This window comes from Chelmon rostratus, chromosome 6 (assembly GCF_017976325.1).
Source record: "Chelmon rostratus isolate fCheRos1 chromosome 6, fCheRos1.pri, whole genome shotgun sequence".
Taxonomy (NCBI): Eukaryota; Metazoa; Chordata; class Actinopteri; order Chaetodontiformes; family Chaetodontidae; genus Chelmon; species Chelmon rostratus.
In genome coordinates, this window is record NC_055663.1 from 18,352,100 (window position 1) to 18,380,077 (window position 27,978).

Consider the following 27,978-nt stretch of genomic DNA (forward strand, 5'->3'; position numbering starts at 1 on the left):
AAACACAGAACATATGATCATCAGTCAACTTGAGTTTTATTACAGTGGAGACATTCAGATTTGCAGAGGTTTGGCACATCAGAAGTTGGACAAATATAGTTAAGATATTCTTTCCACTCTTTTATTTAGACATTCAATGAGCTGTGAGATTATTTCTGTTGATGGTGTTAGAAATTGTGGTCAACAATCATTTAAAATTCAAATCCACGTTTTAAATCTTTCACATTTTACCACAAATACAATCCCTTTTCCCTGCCAAGCCTGTTAAAATATTGCGGCAACGTGCTGTATATCTGAAGTCATTCCTGTGTCTTTTATTTCTCAAGTCAATAAAAGCAGAAACACCCTTTAGGAAAACACCATAAAGTTTAAAGTATAAAGGAACAACCTGTTCAGAAGTTAAAAGAGACACAAATATGTGCTGTCACCATGGGGCTGTAAGAAATTTCAGGCCACAACTTCTCTGCTGCTTAAAAGGTTGAACTTATTTTCCCTTATTTGTGGCTGCTGAATACACAGAGGTGTGTCTTTGGTGGTCTTCACATATTGAGTCTTGGTTCGCTATGAGATTTTTGAAAGGAACTGTTAAGCTTATAAGAGTATGATAGTCAAAGATATTCCCTTCGATTAAACTTTGTCTGTGGTTTTCTGAGGACATTCAGCGACTTTGCAGCCACACTCATCAACTGCAATGTAGGAGTGCCTTATCATGCTGCCATCAGTGCAATTCATCATCACCTCCCGCTTACTGGTGGCCATTTCTTGACAGCATGAGCATGAATGCATCAGACTGTTGCTCTCTGCAGAGTACCTGTAGCCAGAGACAATTTCAGAGAAGATGAGTGAGTGTCACCTGCTGTTTGATGTAAAAAAAACATCTTAAACATTACTCTTCCCATGACAACTGAATAAGTGGGTTTATCCTGATTGAGTAAGTAGTTTGTTCTGTATATCCCTTAGATACTTACTCTGATGAGGACGATCCACAGGATCCCTCGCAGGCTGTGATTTCCACTTGCTCAACTGAGTCACAGTTCTTTGTCCTCAGATAGGTGTTTCTCTTTGTCATTTTACAGCGTTGACGAGGAGTACCTGTCAATGACACATGAGCATCCTTTTATCTTGCTGCAAATACAACATGTAACACTCATTATTATTTTAGTGCAAAACAAAATAAAACATCTAAAGTTTTAGCCTTTGATTTGTTGCAAATGTATTCTGGTCAGGCTGTTTTTGTGCTGAAACAACATTATAGGTTTTAACTGACCATAGATGTTTGCAACCCATTAGTATAATTCTCAAACTAAAGCAATGAATTTGTTAATAAATTGGTTGGTTGATAGAAAATGAATCATGAACAATAATCTTAAGCTTCTCTTTTGTGTGGATCTACTTCCTCTCTGTGTTTCATGCCACAGAATAGCTTTGGATTTCAAACTACTGGTCTGGCAAAGGAAGAAATTTGAAAACACAATCTCAGGATCTGAAACTTGTGATAACTTTTTTGTGTGATTTTTTCAAAAAAAATTGTTTGAAATTTGACAGCCTGAACAATCCCTGCTTTCCTAGAATTTATTTTTCTTCTGGCAACAAAGGTTACGAGCAACAGAAGATGCTAGTAGAAATACTTCTCTGCTTTTCTTAACATTGGACCTTTATTTAACCAGGTACGTCCCACTGAGATCACAAACTCTTTTTCAAGGGACCCCTGGCCAAAATGGCAGGATTATATATTATACTGGGTTATCTTGATAGCCAACCAAATCTGTCTGGGAACTTGCTCATTGGCGGCAGTAGTATTTGCATATTAGACAGCGATTGGCTTCCTCCTCTGAGGACTGTGAAAACTCCTCGACAGTGGCAAAATCTGCACTGATAGTCTTTAAGTCTAGTTCACCTGAGACATTTTAGGGGACATAAACATGAAAAAAGCATATTTTTGATTTGAGGGGATCTGTATCTCTGTGTGATTGCACTCTCAAAAAATATTAAGCAATTTTACACAATGTGATTTTAAATTATTCACTCATACTTACAAGTTCTGCAGCAACCATTCATGTCACTTTGTTCAGTTCCCTGCAATATAGACATTGTGGATTGTAACATATGCAGATAAACAACAGGGACAGATGTAAAAATTCATCTTCAATTTATACTTGCGTATTTCACCACATTTGGTGTATTTCTATCCCTCATATTTCTCTAACGTTAACTCAGAGTATGCGAGAGATGTGAAACCGTTTGAGATACAGTGTGTAAGATAAGACGAATAAGCAGAATTAGATTATACTCACGGGAACGCATTTCTCTGGATCAAACTCGGGACATGTTGTCTGGTTTATAAGGATTCTGAAATCATCCCCCTCCTTTTGGCAATTATACCTGGTACAGTTGTCATGTGGTGGTGACCAAGATTCAGAAGGCTGTCAGAAGTGTAGAAGAGGTCAATTTCAAATCATTCTGACTGACACCACAATTCAGCGTCACATTCACTGATTCTGAAAGTGTTTCCATTATGCTCTACTTACTTTAATAATTATTGTGTTGCCTGAGATGTTGAAAACACAGCTCATCTTTTTACATGATGGACAACATTGTCCAGGCTGGTGCTCAGGCGCATAGCCCTGCAAGAAATGTACAAATCAATATGGTCTGCAACTTCAGTCAAGTTACAGTTATACATAGTTAGTATTTGGTAGTATTTATAGAATACTCCCATTACTTAGGAAAGTTTCATCCAAATTAAAATGCAAGTTTTAATTTATATACTCAAGTTATATGCTGCCATTTTAATGTGAGATTTTTGGCATCGCCTAAACTAGTTTGTGGTGCTCAAAATGAAAATTAAAAAATCAACATATTTCTTTAGAAATTTTAACAGTTACAGATAATCTACAGAATAGACTATCAAAAACTGGCAATGTCCTCAATAGAAACGCCACAGACAAAATTAATTCATCTTCACTGTATTTGAATGGCAGCAGAAATCTCAGAGACAGATGTGTCAACCTTGAACAAATAAAGCCAGAACATCTGTATGACTAGATACCAGATACAACATGGTGAAGTAAAAAAAAAATCTGTTTTCTATCTTTTTGTACAACGGTACCATGAGCAAACACCTGCATTGTTTAGACTGCACTTCAAAAATGTATATCTTCCGACATCATGTGTACATAAATAACTAGTGTATCCATCAGCAAGTGCTGCACAGATCAGCAGTACATTTCTTTTAGATTTCGGAAAGAGAAGCATATGAGTGAGTGACCCTGGATTTAGCATTTCTGGACAATATATAACTTTATTGGCTTCAAAATCAAATAATTAAAAACTGCAATATTGCAAAAGTACCTCTGGACATGTTGTGTTACACCATTTCACTTGACACAAGATTTTGTTCAGCTTGGTCTTGGGATCCTGAGTGTCATTACAGCGGCATGATTCACATGGACCTTTGGAGAACCCACTGCCAGGCTGGAAAGAATAAAATGTAAAGCCAGCAAAACAAATGTCCCCCAGGTGAAACAACGGGGGAGAACTATATTTAACTTAAATATTATTCTTAATTAATTTATAGACTACTTAAATTAAAGATTGCAGAGTTTTAGTAACACTTCTACAATCAAGTATACCCTTAATAGATTACATTCAAACTAAAAACAGCATACTGCTCCTTACCTTATGCTCAGTATCATTGTAGACACAGACGCCTTTGGGCACTAAATAAAAAAATGTTTACAAATGTGATTACCTTAAAGGCTTGCACTTAGTTTTAGGTCTTTCTCACAATAATGCTAAAAGTAAATGCAAGTGAAACCAGCTTACCACAGCTGTAAGAGGGGCAGCAGCGGTCATTTGAGTTATGGACCTTTATCTCAAATCCCAGGCTGCACTCTTTTTGCGGTGGACAGCTGCTCTTATTACATTCTGTAGGTTGAAAGGTAAGACATGTCCAGGGTTGGTGGGTATAACATGTAAGTTTACAAAAAAACTGTCAGATACTGTCACTAAAAGGATTACATTCAAATTGGTGATTACTCGTTACATAGCTGCATAAAATAGAAATGGGTCTCTTAATTAAAAATCAATTAAATAAGTGACACAAACACTTTTTAAAGAAGATACATTTTTTTATCATTTAAACAATGCGGACATTCATGTTGGTTAATTTAAGTATATAAGGCCTTTTTTCATTTTTCGTTTCAGCGCATAGTGCACATACTTAGAAAAGTCTGCTTTGTTGCAGTATTAAACAGATGTCACTGCTTATACCAGTATTAAACTAACAATCAACAATCATTACACTGATGGTAATACTTGTAATGTAACAGTTCTGTAAAGCTGAGAGTGCTTGTGAGAGACAGTTTAACAGAAGAATGGTTAAATCGTGCAACAGAGGCCAGTATATCCTGAGCTTTAATCAATATGTCCTGACCTTTTGTCCCTTTTATGGGTCAAGCTCCAAAAATGTTGGATTCTACAATTCCCATAATAGTTAGACCCTCGTGGTGAATGCTTGGATCCTTTAATGTCTGTGACCACAATTTGTAATGCTTTCTTTCTCTGAGGCTTTCTGTAAAAAATGTAAGTATTTGAACCCAAACTGAGAAATGATCAGGTGATTTCTCAGTTGCCAGTTCATTAGGTACACCTAGCTAAAATTAATGGCGTCTGCAAAACATTCTACCTTCATGGAGGTTATGATGTTCAGTTTTTGTTGATGAAACTGTATTGCATTATATTGACCGTTTCTATTATTTTATCCACTGCAGTTATACCACTGGGGGTAGACTAATTAACAGAAATACCTTTCTGTACAAAAACATCATGTTTCTGTGTCTGTTAATATGTTACCACACAGAGGCAGGTGTGGTACTCTGAATCACTCACCACATGCCCGCCTATTACAGCAGTCCACTGTGCGGTTCACCAACACCTCACCTTCCTCAGTACAGGTTACTGGTTTTTGGGTGGGACATGCAAGCGGCTCACACTGAACAGTCTGACTGTCCTCATCACAAACACAGTGCTGACAGCCGCTCTGCCAAGTCTCACCAAGCTGTTTGAGGATGGAACAGAGCTGATGAAACAGCAATGAAAACACTTTGAATAGAGAATAGAGTCATGTCTTGTAGCATTTACCTGTTTAGGATGGCCATCAGGTCCAGTGCAACCTTAAACAATAGGAACAGTTAACTGTACATTCATCCATTCACAAAACATTTGATTTTTCTTCGCAACAGGAAATGCTCTTACAGGAGGAAACGCAGGTGCCAGATTTCAAACTGAACAAAGTCATCCCCTCGGGGCAGAAACATCCCTCCACGACTCTATTACAGTCTTCCTTCTGGTTGCCTTTTTCTCCTTGGCATTTTTGTGCATACCTCTCATTGTATCTAAATATGAGGACAACAGAAATTATTCATGTCATTACACATATAGCGTTGATTATTGAACAACTGTTTGATGCATTGCCATGACATTTTGAACAGACGTTGATATTCCCGAGAATGAACCCTAATGACACTGGTGATCCATGACTTTCCCTCTAGTGCCACCTTGAGGTTGACATTTGTGAAATATCTCAACAACTATTGGATGGATTGCAATAACATCTGGTACAGAAATGTGCCCCTTCAAGATTGGTCATAATGACTTTTCATCTTATGCCATCAAGTCCAAAACTGATAATATTTCAATTAACCTTAGCTGTACTTTGTGTGTAGTGCTAATTACTTTATATTACTATGCTAATACGCTAACCAAAGGTGATAATCATGGTAAACATCACTGCTTAACATCAGCATGTTGGCATTGTCATTGTGATGTTACATTTGGTTATACAGTGTTGGTACAGCCTCTCAGAGCTGCTAGCATGGCTATAGACTATTATTCTTGTTAAATTACAAGCTGCTGACATTAGTTAATTTCTGATATTGCTAAATAGAACTGAGCAATTACCTTGCATTGCAAGTTCGTACAACAGTGCGCCCACAAGGCTTGTAGACTTGATTTTCTGGACATTTATATTCTACAATAAGAGAAAGTAGATTTAAACATTAAAAAGGTTGAAAAGATATAATCTGGACATCTGAAAATAAACCATTTTGTTTTCTACTAAAACAAACCCTCCTACCACACTGTCCGTTTGTAGCATTCCTCCAGTCTGTGCAGACAGACGCTTCAGCACACTGCGTGGCGTACGCCTCCACACTGGAACAACCGATGGTGGAATTTTGCATGTGGCAGACATCAAATTTACAGGCTTCATAAAAGTTCCGTACTGGGATTACTTTGTTGCAGTCCTTAAACACCCTTAATGCACAAATAAGGAAAGTAGACGGTCAATCTGAGTAATCCTCCAGCATGAGTTGACATATTGTGTTCATGTTTATTATGTAAATTCTTACTTGCTCATCAAAATTTCACAAATATCAGGTTTGCAGGGTGGGGGTGTTGGTGTTGGTGATGGAGATGGAGGTGTAGGAGATGGCTTCTTACAATATGGCTTGTTTTTGTCTGGTACATGCCATGTATGCGCCATCTCAGAGCATGAGGGGTGAATCTGGCCATTTCGTAATCTACAGTCATTTTTCCTGTTGTTGTCACAGTTACCTTGTTAAAGTAAAGATTAACATGACAGATATTACAACCTATGTGTTGCCACATGTAGTACATCCACTGGCACTTTCATATATAATCTAGCACTGTTCACATGGTTTCATTTACGAGCATAACATGCAGCCTTAGTTGCTATTCAACATGTTTATTACAAGAGCAACTTACCACACTGTCCCTCCGTGTTGTTGTGGAAAAGGGAAAATGGCAAGTCAACGCTGAAAAAAAGCCCTTTGAACATCACAACCGCTTCAATTGCCGGGATTTTCAAAAGTATCTTAATTCCTGCACTTGTTATGATGAGGTCATCATTAGAGTAGGCTGGGAATACCTGCTTGTCATTGACGTACACCTAAACAATTACAACATTGTTCAAGTGAAACATATAATTTAAATATATTCAAGTGTATTTTAAGACAGTTTGTTGTGGCATTATTTACCGTTGTTATGGTCTTTGGGGTTCTCTCTAATGAAAGAATAACCGTATAGTTTTTGTAATACACCGTCAAGGATTTTACACAGGTCACAGTTCCAGAGGCGTCACAGTTTTCGTTGTCGATAAGAACCTTAAAATCGTGTTGAGGAATGATCTCTCTGACCAGGACATAGGTGCAGTTTTTCTGGAAGCTGTAATACTGGCCATCAAATGTCTCATAATGAGGATCTCCCCAGCCAGCGCAAAGACCTGCAAATGTTGGACTGAGGTTACATTGACTGTTACATCAAAGAAAAACTGCCTGTATTTTTAAGCTTGAATGTGACATTTTAAAATGCTCTCATTTGAACTTACATTTGCATTCGTAGTGAAAACAACAGCCTGCTTTATCATAAACCTTAACTGGTTGGTACTCATTTTCACACTCAGGCTTGGTCACTGGTTTACATGGCACATGGTCCGTTATTACTTTACCATTGTCACATTTCTCTTTGGTGCAGTTGTCTGGATGCCAGGTCTCACCATCCTGTAAAGGCCAAAGTAGTACTTTTAGCAATCTACCCCCAGTAAATAAATGTAAAGATCTATAATGAATGTAATTCAGGAAAGGAAAAAATAATTTTACAGAGATAAAATGTGTTACCATCGACACTACATATGGGCTGAAGTGCCTTAATAATAATCGTTATGTTGGACTAATTTGTAGATTTCCTTTTGTAACATACAATATGAGCAATGTTATATTACTGACTTGTAAATAATTGGATTAATGCAGCTATTTTTTCTTGTGAGTAATATGGTTATATTGCTATAAAGCATCTCAGTTTGGATTAAGCTCATAGGGACCCTAATAGATGACATTATATTAAAATAAACAACCATTGACCTTTGTTCCAATATTCTGCAACTACTGGAAGAAGAGCAGCCATTATAGCCATTTAGAGGCATTTTAATTTCTACTCAGTGATTGCATGTTGAATTTACTGAGTGTTGTTGCACTTTAGTGTTGATATTTTCGCAAATATATTGACAAATAAAAAGATCTGTAAGAGTAACAGGATATGCATTACAAGCTCCATCCCTTTATTCGAGGGAATTAAGGACCTTGTTTCAGACTTTCTCAGAAGTGTGACCCTGGAAACAAAGTAAGATAAGATAAAACATCTGCAGTCCTGACTTATTTTTTGGAGGTCAGAACAGAACGACAGCGTTTGTATTTTAAAGGTTCAGTGTGTGAGATTTATTGGCATCTAGGTGAGATTGCAGATTGCAACCAACTGAACAGCCTTGGTTCACCCTCCCTTTTGGTAGTTGCTTAAAATGTGAAATACCCTCTCTGGAGTCAGTATTTGGTTTTGCAAGGCAATATTCCATTTAAGTCAATAAATCCCCCAAAATCCTACAAACTGAACCTTTAAGATGATCTGAGCCTTTAAAGTCATCTTTATGTAAATAAATCTAAATACCTGTCTGGGTGGATCCAGATATGGGCAGTCTTTGGGAGGCTCCACTGTTGTTGTGGTTGTTTCTGTAGTTGTGGGTTTTTCTGTGGTTGTGGTTGTTGTGGGTTTTTCTGTGGTGGTAGTAGTTGTGAGTTTTTCTGTGGTGGTTGTTGTTGGTGTTTCTGTGGTTGTGGTTGTTGTGGGTTTTTCTGTGGTGGTGGTGGTTGTTGTGGGTGTTTCTGTGGTTGTGGTTGTTGGTTTTTCTGTGGTGGTGGTGGTTGTTGTGGGTGTTTCTGTGGTTGTGGTTGTGGGTTTTTCTGTGGTGGTGGTAGTTGTGGGTTCTTCTGTGGTGGTTGTTGTGAGTGTTTCTGTGGTTGTGGTTGTGGGTTTTTCTGTGGTGGTGGTAGTTGTGGGTTCTTCTGTGGTGGTTGTTGTGGTTGTTTCTGTGGTTGTGGTTGTGGGTTTTTCTGTGGTGGTGGTTGTTGTGGGTTTCTCTGTGGTAGTGGTAGTTGTGGGTTTTTCTGTGGTGGTTGTTGTGGGTGTTTCTGTGGTGGTGGTGGTTGTTGTGGGCGTTTCTGTGGTTGTTGTTGTGGGTTTTTCTGTGGTGGTGGTGGTTGTTGTGGGCGTTTCTGTGGTTGTTGTTGTGGGTGTTTCTGTGGTTGTGGTTGTTGTGGGGTTTTCTGTGGTAGTGGTTGTTGTGGGTACTTCTGTGGTGGTGGTTGTTGTTGGTGTTTCTGTGGTTGTGGTTGTTGTTGGTGTTTCTGTGGTGGTGGTTGTTGTGGGTGTTTCTGTGGTTGTGGTTGTGGGTTTTTCTGTGGTGGTGGTTGTTGTGGGTGTTTCTGTGGTTGTGGTTGTGGGTTTTTCTGTGGTGGTGGTGGCAGTTGTGGGTGTTTCTGTGGTTGTGGTTGTTGTGGGTGTTTCTGTGGTTGTGGTTGTGGGTTTTTCTGTGGTGGTGGTTGTTGTGGGTTTTTCTGTGGTCGTGGTAGTTGTGGGTTTTTCTGTGGTGGTTGTTGTGGGTTTTTCTGTGGTAGTAGTAGTTGTGGGTTTTTCTGTGGTGGTTGTTGTGAGTGTTTCTGTGGTTGTGGTTGTGGGTTTTTCTGTGGTGGTGGTTGTTGTGGGTGTTTCTGTGGTTGTGGTTGTGGGTGTTTCTGTGGTTGTGGTTGTTTCTGTGGTTGTGGTTGTGGGTTTTTCTGTGATGGTGGTTGTTGTGGGTTTCTCTGTGGTAGTGGTAGTTGTGGGTTTTTCTGTGGTGGTTGTTGTGGGTGTTTCTGTGGTGGTGGTGGTTGTTGTGGGCGTTTCTGTGGTTGTTGTTGTGGGTTTTTCTGTGGTGGTGGTGGTTGTTGTGGGCGTTTCTGTGGTTGTTGTTGTGGGTGTTTCTGTGGTTGTGGTTGTTGTGGGGTTTTCTGTGGTAGTGGTTGTTGTGGGTACTTCTGTGGTGGTGGTTGTTGTGGGTGTTTCTGTGGTTGTGGTTGTGGGTTTTTCTGTGGTGGTGGTTGTTGTGGGTGTTTCTGTAGTTGTGGTTGTGGGTTTTTCTGTGGTGGTGGTGGCAGTTGTGGGTGTTTCTGTGGTTGTGGTTGTTGTGGGTGTTTCTGTGGTTGTGGTTGTGGGTTTTTCTGTGGTGGTGGTTGTTGTGGGTTTTTCTGTGGTCGTTGTTGTTTCTGTGGTAGTGGTTGTTGTGGGTTTTTCTGTGGTTGTGGGTGTTTCTGTGGTTGTGGTTGTTGTTGGCTTTTCTGTGGTGGTGGTTGTTGTGGGTGTTTCTGTGGTGGTGGTTGTTGTGGGTTTTTCCGTTGTTGATGCTGAGGTTGGTGTTGTTGAAGGTGTTATTGTGGTCGAAGACGGACAAATGTTACGGCAACATTTGACACGTATTTCGTAATCCATGCAAATTTCAGGAGAATTTTGGTCTTTGTTAAGACACCTCAGTCCTACTGCTGAATTGCATTGTACTTTTTGTCCTAGTTCAGCCAAAGATAAATCTTTGAGTTGCTTTGCTCTACACTCTATTTCCAGGGGTTTTCTACAAACCCTCCCATCTGGATCAGTAATGTTTTCAATGGATTCATGATCTCCACCATCTGGGGTCCTATCAGGGTAATTATTGCTTATCCAATTCGTCCACTTACAAACCAAGCAGTCAGTAGGTCTGGTTGTTGTGGGTTTTTCTGTGGTGGTGGTTGTTGTGGGTTTTTCTGTGGTTGTGGTTGTTTCTGTGGTGGTGGTTGTTGTGGGTTTTTCTGTGGTGGTGGTTGTTGTGGGTGTTTCTGTGGTTGTGGTTGCTTCTGTGGTTGTGGTTGTTGTTGGCTTTTCTGTGGTGGTGGTTGTTGTGGGTGTTTCTGTGGTGGTTGTTGTGGGTGTTTCTGTGGTGGTGGTTGTTGTGGGTTTTTCTGTGGTGGTGGTGGTGGTGGTTGTTGTGGGTGTTTCTGTGGTGGTGGTTGTTGTGGGTTTTTCTGTGGTTGTGGTTGCTTCTGTGGTTGTGGTTGTTGTGGGTTTTTCTGTGGTGGTGGTTGTTGTGGGTGTTTCTGTGGTGGTGGTTGTTGTGGGTTTTTCCGTTGTTGTTGCTGAGGTTGGTGTTGTTGAAGGTGTTATTGTGGTCGAAGACGGACAAATGTTACGGCAACATTTGACACGTATTTCGTAATCCATGCAAATTTCAGGAGAATTTTGGTCTTTGTTAAGACACCTCAGTCCTACTGCTGAATTGCATTGTACTTTTTGTCCTAGTTCAGCCAAAGATAAATCTTTGAGTTGCTTTGCTCTACATTCTATTTCCAGGGGTTTTCTACAAACCCTCCCATCTGGATCAGTAATGTTTTCAATGGATTCATGATCTCCACCATCTGGGGTCCTATCAGGGTAATTATTGCTTATCCAATTCGTCCACTTACAAACCAAGCAGTCAGTAGGTCTGGTTGTTGTGGGTTTTTCTGTGGTGGTGGTTGTTGTGGGCTTTTCTGTGGTTGTGGTTGTTGTGGGTTTTTCCGTTGTTGTTGCTGAGGTTGTTGTTGTTGAAGGTGTTATTGTGGTCGAAGACGGACAAATGTTACGGCAACATTTGACACGTATTTCGTAATCCATGCAAATTTCAGGAGAATTTTGGTCTTTGTTAAGACACCTCAGTCCTACTGCTGAATTGCATTGTACTTTTTGTCCTAGTTCAGCCAAAGATACATCTTTGAGTTGCTTTGCTCTACATTCTATTTCCAGGGGTTTTCTACAAACCCTCCCACCTGGATCAGTAATGTTTTCAATGGATTCATGATCTCCACCATCTGGGGTCCTGTCAGGGTAATTATTGCTTATCCAATTTGTCCACTTACAAACCAAGCAGTCAGCAGGTGTTGTGGTGGGTTTTTCTGTGGCGGTGGTTGTTGTGGGTTTTTCTGTGGTTGTGGTTGTTTCTGTGGTGGTGGTTGTTGTGGGTTTTTCTGTGGTGGTGGTTGTTGTGGGTTTTTCTGTGGTGGTGGTTGTTGTGGGTGTTTCTGTGGTTGTGGTTGCTTCTGTGGTTGTGGTTGTTGTTGGCTTTTCTGTGGTGGTGGTTGTTGTGGGTGTTTCTGTGGTGGTTGTTGTGGGTGTTTCTGTGGTGGTGGTTGTTGTGGGTTTTTCTGTGGTGGTGGTTGTTGTGGGTGTTTCTGTGGTGGTGGTTGTTGTGGGTTTTTCTGTGGTTGTGGTTGCTTCTGTGGTTGTGGTTGTTGTGGGTTTTTCTGTGGTGGTGGTTGTTGTGGTGGTTGTTGTGGGTTTTTCCGTTGTTGTTGCTGAGGTTGGTGTTGTTGAAGGTGTTATTGTGGTCGAAGACGGACAAATGTTACGGCAACATTTGACACGTATTTCGTAATCCATGCAAATTTCAGGAGAATTTTGGTCTTTGTTAAGACACCTCAGTCCTACTGCTGAATTGCATTGTACTTTTTGTCCTAGTTCAGCCAAAGATAAATCTTTGAGTTGCTTTGCTCTACATTCTATTTCCAGGGGTTTTCTACAAACCCTCCCATCAGGATCAGTAATGTTTTCAATGGATTCATGATCTCCACCATCTGGGGTCCTATCAGGGTAATTATTGCTTATCCAATTCGTCCACTTACAAACCAAGCAGTCAGTAGGTCTGGTTGTTGTGGGTTTTTCTGTGGTGGTGGTTGTTGTGGGCTTTTCTGTGGTTGTGGTTGTTGTGGGTTTTTCCGTTGTTGTTGCTGAGGTTGTTGTTGTTGAAGGTGTTATTGTGGTCGAAGACGGACAAATGTTACGGCAACATTTGACACGTATTTCGTAATCCATGCAAATTTCAGGAGAGTTTTGGTCTTTGTTAAGACACCTCAGTCCTACTGCTGAATTGCATTGTACTTTTTGTCCTAGTTCAGCCAAAGATACATCTTTGAGTTGCTTTGCTCTACATTCTATTTCCAGGGGTTTTCTACAAACCCTCCCACCTGGATCAGTAATGTTTTCAATGGATTCATGATCTCCACCATCTGGGGTCCTGTCAGGGTAATTATTGCTTATCCAATTTGTCCACTTACAAACCAAGCAGTCAGCAGGTGTTGTGGTGGGTTTTTCTGTGGCGGTGGTTGTTGTGGGTTTTTCTGTGGTTGTGGTTGTTTCTGTGGTGGTGGTTGTTGTGGGTTTTTCTGTGGTGGTGGTTGTTGTGGGTTTTTCTGTGGTGGTGGTTGTTGTGGGTGTTTCTGTGGTGGTGGTTGTTGTGGGTTTTTCTGTGGTTGTGGTTGCTTCTGTGGTTGTGGTTGTTGTGGGTTTTTCTGTGGTGGTGGTTGTTGTGGGTGTTTCTGTGGTGGTGGTTGTTGTGGGTTTTTCCGTTGTTGTTGCTGAGGTTGGTGTTGTTGAAGGTGTTATTGTGGTCGAAGACGGACAAATGTTACGGCAACATTTGACACGTATTTCGTAATCCATGCAAATTTCAGGAGAATTTTGGTCTTTGTTAAGACACCTCAGTCCTACTGCTGAATTGCATTGTACTTTTTGTCCTAGTTCAGCCAAAGATAAATCTTTGAGTTGCTTTGCTCTACATTCTATTTCCAGGGGTTTTCTACAAACCCTCCCATCTGGATCAGTAATGTTTTCAATGGATTCATGATCTCCACCATCTGGGGTCCTATCAGGGTAATTATTGCTTATCCAATTCGTCCACTTACAAACCAAGCAGTCAGTAGGTCTGGTTGTTGTGGGTTTTTCTGTGGTGGTGGTTGTTGTGGGCTTTTCTGTGGTTGTGGTTGTTGTGGGTTTTTCCGTTGTTGTTGCTGAGGTTGTTGTTGTTGAAGGTGTTATTGTGGTCGAAGACGGACAAATGTTACGGCAACATTTGACACGTATTTCGTAATCCATGCAAATTTCAGGAGAATTTTGGTCTTTGTTAAGACACCTCAGTCCTACTGCTGAATTGCATTGTACTTTTTGTCCTAGTTCAGCCAAAGATACATCTTTGAGTTGCTTTGCTCTACATTCTATTTCCAGGGGTTTTCTACAAACCCTCCCACCTGGATCAGTAATGTTTTCAATGGATTCATGATCTCCACCATCTGGGGTCCTGTCAGGGTAATTATTGCTTATCCAATTTGTCCACTTACAAACCAAGCAGTCAGCAGGTGTTGTGGTGGGTTTTTCTGTGGCGGTGGTTGTTGTGGGTTTTTCTGTGGTTGTGGTTGTTTCTGTGGTGGTGGTTGTTGTGGGTTTTTCTGTGGTGGTGGTTGTTGTGGGTTTTTCTGTGGTGGTGGTTGTTGTGGGTGTTTCTGTGGTTGTGGTTGCTTCTGTGGTTGTGGTTGTTGTTGGCTTTTCTGTGGTGGTGGTTGTTGTGGGTGTTTCTGTGGTGGTTGTTGTGGGTGTTTCTGTGGTGGTGGTTGTTGTGGGTTTTTCTGTGGTGGTGGTGGTGGTTGTTGTGGGTGTTTCTGTGGTGGTGGTTGTTGTGGGTTTTTCTGTGGTTGTGGTTGCTTCTGTGGTTGTGGTTGTTGTGGGTTTTTCTGTGGTGGTGGTTGTTGTGGTGGTTGTTGTGGGTTTTTCCGTTGTTGTTGCTGAGGTTGGTGTTGTTGAAGGTGTTATTGTGGTCGAAGACGGACAAATGTTACGGCAACATTTGACACGTATTTCGTAATCCATGCAAATTTCAGGAGAATTTTGGTCTTTGTTAAGACACCTCAGTCCTACTGCTGAATTGCATTGTACTTTTTGTCCTAGTTCAGCCAAAGATAAATCTTTGAGTTGCTTTGCTCTACATTCTATTTCCAGGGGTTTTCTACAAACCCTCCCATCAGGATCAGTAATGTTTTCAATGGATTCATGATCTCCACCATCTGGGGTCCTATCAGGGTAATTATTGCTTATCCAATTCGTCCACTTACAAACCAAGCAGTCAGTAGGTCTGGTTGTTGTGGGTTTTTCTGTGGTGGTGGTTGTTGTGGGCTTTTCTGTGGTTGTGGTTGTTGTGGGTTTTTCCGTTGTTGTTGCTGAGGTTGTTGTTGTTGAAGGTGTTATTGTGGTCGAAGACGGACAAATGTTACGGCAACATTTGACACGTATTTCGTAATCCATGCAAATTTCAGGAGAGTTTTGGTCTTTGTTAAGACACCTCAGTCCTACTGCTGAATTGCATTGTACTTTTTGTCCTAGTTCAGCCAAAGATACATCTTTGAGTTGCTTTGCTCTACATTCTATTTCCAGGGGTTTTCTACAAACCCTCCCACCTGGATCAGTAATGTTTTCAATGGATTCATGATCTCCACCATCTGGGGTCCTGTCAGGGTAATTATTGCTTATCCAATTTGTCCACTTACAAACCAAGCAGTCAGCAGGTGTTGTGGTGGGTTTTTCTGTGGCGGTGGTTGTTGTGGGTTTTTCTGTGGTTGTGGTTGTTTCTGTGGTGGTGGTTGTTGTGGGTTTTTCTGTGGTGGTGGTTGTTGTGGGTTTTTCTGTGGTGGTGGTTGTTGTGGGTTTTTCTGTGGTTGTGGTTGCTTCTGTGGTTGTGGTTGTTGTGGGTTTTTCTGTGGTGGTGGTTGTTGTGGGTGTTTCTGTGGTGGTGGTTGTTGTGGGTTTTTCCGTTGTTGTTGCTGAGGTTGGTGTTGTTGAAGGTGTTATTGTGGTCGAAGACGGACAAATGTTACGGCAACATTTGACACGTATTTCGTAATCCATGCAAATTTCAGGAGAATTTTGGTCTTTGTTAAGACACCTCAGTCCTACTGCTGAATTGCATTGTACTTTTTGTCCTAGTTCAGCCAAAGATAAATCTTTGAGTTGCTTTGCTCTACATTCTATTTCCAGGGGTTTTCTACAAACCCTCCCATCAGGATCAGTAATGTTTTCAATGGATTCATGATCTCCACCATCTGGGGTCCTATCAGGGTAATTATTGCTTATCCAATTCGTCCACTTACAAACCAAGCAGTCAGTAGGTCTGGTTGTTGTGGGTTTTTCTGTGGTGGTGGTTGTTGTGGGCTTTTCTGTGGTTGTGGTTGTTGTGGGTTTTTCCGTTGTTGTTGCTGAGGTTGTTGTTGTTGAAGGTGTTATTGTGGTCGAAGACGGACAAATGTTACGGCAACATTTGACACGTATTTCGTAATCCATGCAAATTTCAGGAGAGTTTTGGTCTTTGTTAAGACACCTCAGTCCTACTGCTGAATTGCATTGTACTTTTTGTCCTAGTTCAGCCAAAGATAAATCTTTGAGTTGCTTTGCTCTACATTCTATTTCCAGGGGTTTTCTACAAACCCTCCCACCTGGATCAGTAATGTTTTCAATGGATTCATGATCTCCACCATCTGGGGTCCTGTCAGGGTAATTATTGCTTATCCAATTTGTCCACTTACAAACCAAGCAGTCAGCAGGTGTTGTGGTGGGTTTTTCTGTGGCGGTGGTTGTTGTGGGTTTTTCTGTGGTTGTGGTTGTTTCTGTGGTGGTGGTTGTTGTGGGTTTTTCTGTGGTGGTGGTGGTGGTTGTTGTGGGTGTTTCTGTGGTGGTGGTTGTTGTGGGTTTTTCTGTGGTTGTGGTTGCTTCTGTGGTTGTGGTTGTTGTGGGTTTTTCTGTGGTGGTGGTTGTTGTGGGTTTTTCTGTGGTGGTGGTTGTTGTGGGTGTTTCTGTGGTGGTGGTGGTTGTTGTGGGTGTTTCTGTGGTTGTGGTTGTTGGTTTTTCTGTGGTGGTGGTGGTTGTTGTGGGTGTTTCTGTGGTTGTGATTGTGGGTTTTTCTGTGGTGGTGGTAGTTGTGGGTGTTTCTGTGGTTGTGGTTGTTGTGGTTGTTTCTGTGGTGGTGGTTGTTGTGGGTTTTTCTGTGGTGGTTGTTGTGGGTTTTTCTGTGGTAGTAGTAGTTGTGGGTTTTTCTGTGGTGGTGGTTGTTGTGGGTTTTTCTGTGGTGGTGGTTGTTGTGGGTTTTTCTGTGGTGGTGGTTGTTGTGGGTGTTTCTGTGGTTGTGGTTGCTTCTGTGGTTGTGGTTGTTGTTGGCTTTTCTGTGGTGGTGGTTGTTGTGGGTGTTTCTGTGGTGGTTGTTGTGGGTGTTTCTGTGGTGGTGGTTGTTGTGGGTTTTTCTGTGGTGGTGGTGGTGGTTGTTGTGGGTGTTTCTGTGGTGGTGGTTGTTGTGGGTTTTTCTGTGGTTGTGGTTGCTTCTGTGGTTGTGGTTGTTTCTGTGGTGGTGGTTGTTGTGGGTTTTTCTGTGGTGGTTGTTGTGGGTTTTTCTGTGGTAGTAGTAGTTGTGGGTTTTTCTGTGGTGGTGGTTGTTGTGGGTTTTTCTGTGGTGGTGGTTGTTTTGGGTGTTTCTGTGGTTGTGGTTGCTTCTGTGGTTGTGGTTGTTGTTGGCTTTTCTGTGGTGGTGGTTGTTGTGGGTGTTTCTGTGGTGGTTGTTGTGGGTGTTTCTGTGGTGGTGGTTGTTGTGGGTTTTTCTGTGGTGGTGGTGGTGGTTGTTGTGGGTGTTTCTGTGGTGGTGGTTGTTGTGGGTGTTTCTGTGGTGGTGGTTGTTGTGGGTTTTTCCGTTGTTGTTGCTGAGGTTGGTGTTGTTGAAGGTGTTATTGTGGTCGAAGACGGACAAATGTTACGGCAACATTTGACACGTATTTCGTAATCCATGCAAATTTCAGGAGAATTTTGGTCTTTGTTAAGACACCTCAGTCCTACTGCTGAATTGCATTGTACTTTTTGTCCTAGTTCAGCCAAAGATACATCTTTGAGTTGCTTTGCTCTACATTCTATTTCCAGGGGTTTTCTACAAACCCTCCCATCTGGATCAGTAATGTTTTCAATGGATTCATGATCTCCACCATCTGGGGTCCTGTCAGGGTAATTATTGCTTATCCAATTTGTCCACTTACAAACCAAGCAGTCAGCAGGTGTTGTGGTGGGTTTTTCTGTGGTGGTAGTTGTTGTGGGTTTTTCTGTGGTTGTGGTTGTTTCTGTGGTGGTGGTTGTTGTGGGTTTTTCTGTGGTGGTGGTTGTTGTGGGTTTTTCTGTGGTTGTTGTTGTTTCTGTGGTGGTGTTTTTTTCTGTGGTGGTTGTGGTTGTTTCTGTGGTGGTGGTTGTTGTGGGTTTTTCTGTGGTGGTGGTGGTGGTTGTTGTGGGTGTTTCTATGGTGGTGGTTGTTGTGGGTTTTTCTGTGGTGGTGGTAGTTGTGGGTGTTTCTGTGGTGGTGGTTGTTGTGGGTTTTTCTGTGGTTGTGGTTGCTTCTGTGGTGGTGGTTGTTGTGGGTTTTTCTGTGGTGGTGGTGGTTGTTGCTGTCTGGGTGGGTGCTGATGTCATGCAAGCCACCATAGTTCTGTTAATGTTTCCATTTTCTGCACAAATAGCTCCCATGCAGGTTCCATTTCCATTATGTGAGAAATAGATTTCATCTCCATAATTGTATGTCTTTCCTCTATACAAACAAATACAAGCTGCAAAAGAAATAAATATATAAGAATTAATGAATCTTTATTGTTTCAGTGGATACATACTATGGTCTTTTCAAATACATCTATATGTTATCAATCACAGTAATAGTCACAACCATACTCACTTTGGCCGCAGTCCACCTTTGTTGAAGAACAAGTACTAAAAGGTAAATGAAAGAAGAGGAGTTTAAATACAATGTTTGAACATATGGGGCACCATGGTGTTGGCACATGGTGCAGAATTAAGCCTCACACTGGCAAAGTGGTATTTTCCTTGGGTGAACTCAGGTAATTTCCTCTACTGTGCTGTTCTGGTATGTGGGTAACTTGTTGTGTGCCCCAGTGGGAGGGGTATAGTAGAAGATAAGGTAGAAGGTGTGGTGATGCCAATTCAGTAGCGCACTGCAATTTTGGTGGCAATAATAGCTCAGCTCAGCTTTCATTCATTTTTGCTCAGCTTTCAAATATTATTCTGCATTCTTCAACCAGCTGATGTTGTCACTGACAGCAGGTGAGGATAAAAATTAATGAGTGATTCTTCCCAGCATCTGTCTTCCACAATAGCTAGTAGCCTACAGTATACTGACGGTCTGTCAGTGTCTGCACACTGTTCCGTATGCAGTCTCGAATTGAAGTGATGCTGTGCACTGTCAAGGGACAATTACACATGGCAGATCTGCTGGTTAAATTCTATGCAACAAGCATAATTATGGGAAAACATCAAAGTTGTCCTTTAAATAATTATTCTGCACAGTTTCTACTGCAGTGTAATTGAACAGGCCTATTAGAGACAAGATTTCACACAGCTCCATGAAAAATCATAGATCAAATAAAACTTCCCTCTTTGCTAATAAGTACCGGGGACAATGACTGCAGGCGTCATTACTTTAGGAGTCTGTATACTGCCAGAAGCTTTGCATTTTTAATTGCAATACAGGCAGATGTGAGGCTGTGATGATGCAAGGTGATTATTCATGGTTAAGTCCTGATCTATTTCTGGGTTATCACCAGGATCACATTTATGTTGCAATGTTACAATATGAAGGTTCAGCAACTATTAATTTCCCAGATTGTCAGTAATCATTTTTGCAAGCAAGATAATCAAATCAAATGGAATCACTTGAAATCATTTCAGGAAAGTATTAATTCAGTATGGATTTTAAATTCTATTTTCACTGTAGTTATGGCAGTACCGTGGTATTTAACTGTATTATTCTATTCGGTATTTAGATATATTTATATTTGAAGCTCTGCAGGAGTATCCTAAACCTATTCTGTATAGGGATTGCTAATGCTGCAATAAAACAATTTTCATTTTATAAAACAGTGACACATTGTACAGTGATTGTAAGATGTTAGTATACATTATCCGATTTATTATATCAACAAAACAATGTAAAGGTTATCATTAACCTTTGCACCAACTGCCGTTTTAATAAGATGGAAAGTATCCTACCAGTTTTTACAGTTTTCCTTTGGAGGCATGTGCTCCCCTTCTTCATAATGGTTCCCTTTGTTGTCATAGCAGCCACATTCCTGCTCTGACACACACTTCATGGAAACTTCTTCAAAATAAGGTCGTTCAGGCGGGCAATGTGGATAGCAGCCTTAAACAGATAAATGTTGAGTGGAGAAAGGGAGTCAAATCTTATTAACACGGCAGTAAGCCTAAATAATTCTAACTTTAAAAATACATACATCACTCTCACATCATTTGTACCTTCCAATGCAGGAATTTGATTGTAGCATATTCCCGAGGGATTCCTGCAGGTCTTCATGCATGGTTTTCCACAAGACTCATAGTGCCACTCACACTCTCCGTCGCGGTTGTAATAATCACAGAACAGAGCTAATAAAGCAAAAAGAGGAATATTAACAAGATTCCAGAAAATCACTTAATCATGTATAAAATCTTCATAATAAAATTATTATATGTAACCCTAATTCCAAAAAAGTTGGGAAACTGTGTAAAACATAAATAGAACAAAATGTGCTAAATATGCTAATTCTTTCTGATGTATATTCAATTGAAAACAGTACAAAGACAATATATTTAATGTTTAACCTCATCAATTTCATTGATTTTTGTAAATATCTGCTTATTCTGAATTTGATGCAGCAACATGTTTCAAACAAGTTGGGACAGGAGCAACTAAAGACTGGGAAACTTGGGGAACGCTCCAAAAATACCTGTTTGGAAAATTCCACAGGTAAACAGGTTGATTGGTAACAGGTAGGTCATTATGATTGGGTATGAAGGGAGCATCCTGGAAAGGCTCAGTCTTTCACAAGCAAGGGTGGAGCGAGGTTCACCACTTTGTGAACACAGCATTGTATAATGTATATTGCTCAGGAACACTTGGTGTGTTGGTAAGCACACTTTACAAAGTGTCCCAGCTTTTTTGGAGTCAGGGACAAAGGTGATGCTGGCCATATATTTCATTTCTGCTTCTCTCCTCACGGAAACACAAATAAAACACTCACGGCAGATTGTGGGAGTTCTCCATTTCACGCAGGCTCCGGCCCCATTACAGGCTGCTGCGTAGGCTGCTACAGCTGAGCAGAAACATTCACAATCTCCTCCTGCATTGCAGGCACAGGTGTCACTCAAACAGGCATCATAATAGTTTCCTTGATCCACCTTTTTGAAAGAAACCATCGTACATGTCAGAAGTGTATAAATCATATTCCACTAGCTAATCATATAGGAAGTCATGAACTCATTATAATGACTTTATTTGTGATTCCATGCTACATGACATAGCAGTTTTCTTACCTTTGAATGGCAACCAGCAAATACTTCACTGTTGATAATGCTGCAGCGTTTCGAAGCCCATGCCCGCCTGTATGTGTACACACTGCAGGAAGGTTTCTGTGGTTTTGCATCGGAGCATTTAGGTGACACTTTCCAGCTATTTCCAAAATCAAGGGCTTCAACTGCAACTTCTTTGTTTCTGGTGGTGAAATCGTTCTTGACTTTTCCATCGTAATTCCCACAGAGACCACAGACTTTTCCCTGAGACAAAATGAGATCTAGTTCATTTGTAAAATGCAACGTCATTATTATTTACCTAAACACCTGGGTATCTACTCACTTACCTTGAATGTGGGATTGAGTTTGATTGTGAGTGTTGTCTTCTTATTCCAAATGAGTACAAGACCATTATTTGCCTCAATGACAAGGTATATACCGATAGTGTGGACATGATAGGGTATGTTCGCCTCTTTGCTTCGGTCGATAGCGACATTTTCCTCTGAAAGAACAATTTCACTGTTCTGAAAGAAACAAAACATGCTCATTTGTGACCCTGCAGTGGCAGCATTTAAAAAATGATTTTAAATGCATCAGATAGTGTTACGTACCCCTAAGTAGAGTTTGATAGCAGTGGAGCAGATACTTTTAGTTGTTCCACATGGGATGCTCTCAGTCAGAACCCTGAAGGTGCCATTCGTAGCGTTCCCACAGTGATCCTGCAAGAAATCGCTGTCAGCATCACAACACTGATTTCTGGCTAATTACAAAGACTTAACTTAAGGTTGTGCTCTACCTGAGAGAAGACGTAGCTACACTCGCCATTGAAGGAGAATTTCTTTTCATCAAAAGTGATGTAATGCCCTTCTCCATATATGGTGCAGGCTCCATAACACTCATGGTTTGTACAATTCCATTTTCTTCCCATGCAAGTGCTGTGATTTAAGTAGATGACGTAATGTCAAGTTATGTACCTTCAACTTGAAAAGCACACAACCGTGAACTGACACAGCACAACGCTAGCGTCGGAGAGATTAAAGGGCTCACCAGGTATTGCAGTCCACAGTGACAGTCTGCCCAGGATTATAAGATTCACCATTGTATGGGCAGGAACACTGCTCCTCCGTAATGCAGCGTTTACCGTCTGCCAGCAGGCCAGCGGGACATACACAGCCTGAGATGCACGTTTTACTGACCTACAGAGCGCAACAGCAATTTACTGAGCATGTCATCCGACTGCTTTTATATATACATGTAGAATATTCAACAGCTGTCATGAACCAGTGTCTCAGTCTTACGCAGTCTGAGTCCAGTGTCTGGCAGCTTTTTTGACACTCTGCTCCTTTGGCATCTGGCTTTCGACACTTGAAGAAAACCATTGGACTGGTGCATGCTGGTGGCAATGACAGTGTGTTACACAGGGCACCACTGTATGCTTGGTGTTGCTCATATTGTGCTTTGCTATAGGAGGAATATTATGACAAGCTGAGTGCTTTATACCTACATTCGCTCGTGGGGGTTCCTGTACAGCTTAGTCTTCCATTGTGGCAGGAGCTGAAATGCATAGAAAGACAGGCAAGGAGGACCTCAATTCTATGTAACAAAATGAAAATAAAAATAAAATGTGCAAAACCCAATGAGATAAGAAGATAAGAAGCATATAAAAAGTGCAATTATGGCTTTAAAAACAACAACACTGTATCAGCAACTAGAACAAATGTGGGCTTATTGTTTTTATGGCATGATGTGTAAATAGACTTTATTATAAGAAAAGAGCAATAATAGATTTAATGATAAATTTTCTGTGCTGAATAGACAAATTACAGGCCAGACTTTAAGCAAGGCCACTTCACTGCATACAACATGCTGAGGGTTTTTTTTCACTTTCAGTAAAACCAAGTTTAACTTATTTCTTGTTATACCTCTGTTAAGGTGCATGTGGTATTTGAAAATAAAACAGCGGAGCCCAGATGGTCTGGGTGTTAAGGCACTGACCATGATGGGGACCCCTTCCTCTCCTCTCGTTTCCCGTGACCCCTCTGCCATCAGATGACTAATAAAACCATAAAATGCCCAACAATAATCCTAAAAGAAGACAGCTCTGCTTTAATTTTATTTGGAAATGTTGAAATCCTCACCAGTTTTGTCCATGGACCTTGCTTTTCCCAGGGCTTACTGCTGTCTCTCCCATATAACAAGGGCATTGTGAGGCGGGCACGCACTTTCCGTTCTTATTCAGGTAAGTTCCTTCTGCACAACCGCAGCCATCAAGTGTGGTGAACTTAGCCTCACATGTTTGGTCTCGCTGACTTAGAGAGCGACAGGTGCGATTGCAGCTTGTCATTTGGTAGTCATACACCAAATTAGAAGGGCAGCGAGTGTATTTCCCTTTGAAAAGATACAGGTTCACTTAGTGTCTGAATATTCTAAATAAATTTGGACTTTAATTCACATTTGATGGGTTTAACCTACCGCACACTGTGTTCCTCCATCCTTTCAGTAAGACACCTGCAGCGGCACATGCATGGACGTAGGCGGATATGGCGGCACACACGCACTTTTCACTGTCCACACAGGCACAGGCGCCATTACTACAAGCCTGCAGAGAGAGAAGCAGCAAACGGTTTAATGAATCGATAAAATGAGCAGCGTGTTGAATGAGCAAAATAACAGAAATATATAAATACATAGAAAATTTAATACAAGAAGAAACCACTGCTTACAGTTTCATAGTATTCTGGGCTTATTTCGGAATGGCACTTGGCAAAACTCCCTTTTGGGTTCGACAGCAAGGGGCACCAGTGGCTGGCATACATCTCTGCAAAAACACACAAAGATGTTGACTGGTGGAGTGTTGTGAAGAACAATATTAAAATACAGAACAATAGGCCTAGGACCTACCTCTGTTCATGGTGAAACTGCAGGTGTTGCTAAGTGTGTTTTTCAAATCGAGGCAAGTTGTTTTGGCCTTCCAAGTGTTGATAAATGTCGCAGGCGTTCCTTCAATCAACCCATTTGTGGTTCTGAAGTCATCAGCTTTTATATCATTAAAATCTCCACAAAGGCCTGGATGAAGATAACAACTTTCACTTAACACTTAACTCACTGCAATATACATCATACCACATTTTACACTATAAGCAGAAGTGCTTAAGGAGAAACACACACCGCTGAGTTTTGCTTTACAGGAAACACTGGCTTTGATGTAGACCTGCATAATGGGTATGTGCTGAATTTCAAGATGAAGCCCATACGTGGTGTCGATTACAGTGAAGAAGGTCGACGGCCTGAAGACTGTTATGTTGTCTGCAGGTGGAAAAACATTTTCACACTGAATACAGAGATGATTTTAATTTGTGCGGACTCAGTTATACCTTGTGTTTTCATAGGAGAAGGGACACAAACACACACACACATAAAACCCCAACCACTCACCCATGAAAAGAGGCAGACTAGACACCTGTCGGTTATACAAAACCTGTCCGCTGGCTTCAACTACAATCATCTGTAGTGAGGGGAAAAATGACAATGTGACTGAAAAACTTCAGGGTAAATCTCAACCTTTCCAGCAGATATGAAATGGAGAAAATCCTACAAATAAGTTTTTACTGTATTGGGAGGGAAAACATAATATACTGTAATTACCATTTGTTTAGGCAGGAGTAGAGTAATTGCAGTCAGGCAAGTTGATTTATCTGATTTTTCACATTTGGCCAAGTCACCAAGGACAGAGAAGTTCCCATTAGTTTTCTAAAATCGAGAACATGAAAATGCACTTAATTACAATCTGTTTGCTTATGAAAGTATTGCAAATCTATTTGTGAATGAAAGGATTAATTAATTTAAGTGTGAGTGCCTAACCTTGGTGAGAACATAAGTGCAGTCTCCATCGAAAGTGTATGTTTTATCATCGTAGGTGGAGATGCGGGAGCCACCCAGTACAGAGCAGATACCAGGACAGTCTATATCCTGACAGCTCCACTCACCCCCCTTACAGGTGCTGTCAACAGAGTTTAGCCACTTTAACTGGACAAACCACCTCTAACACACATGCTGCAAATTGAAACATTATAATGAAGATAGTGAAGTGATTACCATTTTTTGCATGGCCTCAAGTACGATTCTCCTGGTTTGTATGCCTTGCCATTGTGTAAGCAGGAACACTGCTTCACAGCAACACACCCACTTTGGCTAATGTCATCAAATACGGTCCCTTGGGAGAAACATATTGATAAAATTAGTAGGACAAGAGTGAATGGCTGTCCACGATGCAAATCCTGGAAGAGCCATATGTCCCAAGTGTGCAGAGCCCGACAGGTGTCAGGGAGAGAAAAATTAAATGGCTTTTTTTCAACATTTCACAATTTAAAGTCACACAGTATTATTACACAAGTAAAAATGCAATATAAAGCAATTTTATTTATTCATTTATCTTTTGGCTTTTGCCTTTCTGTACAGAGTAAAGTGAGTGCACGGGGCACATGCTCTACTGGGTGATATACCTGGGTGGCCCATAAGCCAAATACGAACAAAGTAAATATATAGAAATACTGGTAGGCAACTAAATGCCAGAACACAGGTGCCAGCCTGCTGCTAAAGCTGTAACTCCAGCTTCTGTTAATATAACAACAAGTAATCCAACATCACAAATTAAGTAACTCGAGAGCATAAATCACTAATTTGTGTGAATGGAAAAAAAAGGTCCCCTCCTCTGCTGGACTTCCATCAAACGTCATCTGCGCAGGTTTTAAAATCTGGAAACTCACCAGATGGACAGAAGCATCCATCCATGCAGTTATCGTCACACACTTGGCTCCTCTGGGGGTTGCTGCAGGTGTCAGTGCAGGGACTGCCGCATTCCTTATACTCCATGTTGAAAGGGCATGTGGTTGCTACTCAACATACAGAAAAAACAGCAACTCAGATTCAGTGATTCGGATATAAATACAATTAAATCATCAAAGCTCGAACATGTAAATGCTGGGATTGCTGTTCTTACCACACAGTTGCTCGGTCTTCCATTTCTGTGGTTTCCCGCCTGCATGGGCACACTGACGGGAATACTCTGATACTGTTGAGCACAAGCATGACGTGTTGTTGTTGTTGCAGTTGCAGAGGTCTCTCACGCAGGTTTTGATGAAGGAGTCAGTATCAATCAGGTCTCGACAGCTGAGGAATGCAGATCCTGACAGCAGGCCCTTACAGAGGTCTGTCTGTCGGTCAAAGTACAGGATGTATTTAAATTGTACCAAAGTGTAACATACAAATAGATCTGAGGGAAATTCATTTTCACATACCTGATTTGTACAGGTCTCTGTGGCTGTAGAGGGGTTTTCTTCACAGTTTTCAGTCACAGAATCCCCACAAGCTTCATATTTTACAACCGCCTCTGTAGCTAAAAGATAAAAATGGGTTTTTTTTTTAGCACATGTGAAGACTGATTTAGTGCAGTTTTTTTAAGCTTTACTTTTTAGTATGTACCTTTTGTAATGTACTCATCAGCAATCCGGTCTCCATTGAAGTCACCACACAGGCCACAGGTCTGTGTCTTGAATTTTGCATCCAGCTCGACCTTAGAAGCAGGTGAAAATTAGAGTCGGCTAAAGTGAAGAAAAGAAGCAGAAATCTCTGAACTACTGACACCATTCTTCTGCAGTCGCTTGGTGATGCCTTTTTTCCCCCAATGACATCAGACGAGAATGGAAAGTTCACAATGAAAGTTCACTTTGGTCATCAATGGAAAAAATGCAGAGAAGTGTTGATCAAGACACTAAACCCTCATGAATGCTTCCCTTTAATTAATCTTAATGTTAATGTCACCTGAGTCAATTCTGCTATCAAATAGCAGGTAAAACTAAATATAGTGTATATATCTTAAAGTGTCAGTGTCTGTACCCAGTTATCAGAATACTAATAAAAATCAATATCAGGTATCAGGTATCAGGAATACACATACCCAGAGAGAGTCTTTTCTGTTCCACATGACGATCAAACCAATTGTTGCCTCAATTTTGACGTAGGAGAGAGCTTCTTCAACTGAAATGCCAGCCTCTTTGAATGGTATAGTGACACTAGAGGCAACAACAACAACAAAAAACCCATTCCAGTAAGACATTAACAAGACAAGACATTAACCTGAGCTGGTAATGACAAGTCACATTATCCAAAAAGACTCACAGTTTGTCAGCGACCTTAGTGGAAGTGTTGGCTACTTCCACAACAACCTTATCCACTTCTATTGTGACCTTCTTAATGGAGGTGACCCCATTTATCTCCTGCCGTTGGAACTGAATATTGAAATAATCATAGCTTTTCTTATTCTGGGACGCAAGGATGTAGTTGCAGGTGGATGGAAGCTGGAAGAAATCTCCATCGAAAGTCTTGAAATGATAGTTTCCCCAAGTACTGCAGAACTGGCCTTTGTGAGGGTGGCTCCCTTCTACTTTGTGGAGAAAAAAATGTCATCACTCTGTAGTTCAATTTGTACAGTGTAACTTTGGTTTATCGTCTCTCAGCTTATATATATATATAAAAAAACTCTGAACATGACTAGAAAGACAGTTGAACAGTGAGTGCACATTATCAATAAAGTCAAACTAAAGCAAAATGTTTATATTTATTCTAGTATGCACATGAAAAGAACAGTTAAGGTTAATTTTATCAATCCTTTTATACTTGATAGACAGTGCAGGAGAAGCTTGGATTTAATATATGCAGCCCTCTTTGTTCCCCATTGAGTTTGCTTACCAGCCGTCCCTACAAACAGCCCGAGGCAGAGGCCGAGCCATGGTATCACCCATTCGAGTGGCATGCTGGCTGTTGTCGTGATCGTTGAGAGGGTCGGTCAAGCCAACTGCTCTCACGCTTTCAGAGTCATGTATTATA

General features: G+C 41.0%; 1 protein-coding gene across 1 annotated transcript; it reads right to left on the reverse strand.

Annotated features, from left to right (window-relative positions):
- Positions 1-19: 19 nt before the first annotated feature.
- On the reverse strand, positions 20-27,933 carry LOC121607724 (mucin-2-like). Its single transcript, XM_041938664.1, has 47 exons — positions 27,841-27,933; positions 27,271-27,535; positions 27,050-27,164; positions 26,575-26,665; positions 26,391-26,488; positions 26,093-26,306; positions 25,860-25,985; positions 25,189-25,306; positions 24,955-25,093; positions 24,739-24,843; positions 24,529-24,598; positions 24,262-24,399; positions 23,995-24,159; positions 23,817-23,911; positions 23,566-23,692; positions 23,232-23,481; positions 22,598-22,647; positions 22,392-22,486; positions 22,141-22,289; positions 21,890-22,028; positions 21,705-21,812; positions 21,441-21,617; positions 21,118-21,357; positions 20,826-20,982; positions 20,062-20,190; positions 19,798-19,948; positions 18,467-18,501; positions 16,948-18,344; positions 8,890-16,791; positions 8,521-8,691; positions 7,409-7,580; positions 7,059-7,303; positions 6,787-6,970; positions 6,411-6,615; positions 6,137-6,315; positions 5,962-6,031; positions 5,257-5,396; positions 5,143-5,174; positions 4,891-5,059; positions 3,826-3,927; positions 3,679-3,719; positions 3,352-3,474; positions 2,529-2,624; positions 2,295-2,423; positions 2,037-2,076; positions 969-1,092; positions 20-811 (listed from the first exon to the last, which is right to left on the reverse strand). The coding sequence occupies exons 1-47, from the start codon at positions 27,902-27,904 to the stop codon at positions 628-630; spliced, it is 15,315 nt and encodes a 5,104-aa protein (XP_041794598.1). The 5' UTR covers positions 27,905-27,933; the 3' UTR covers positions 20-627.
- Positions 27,934-27,978: the final 45 nt, after the last annotated feature.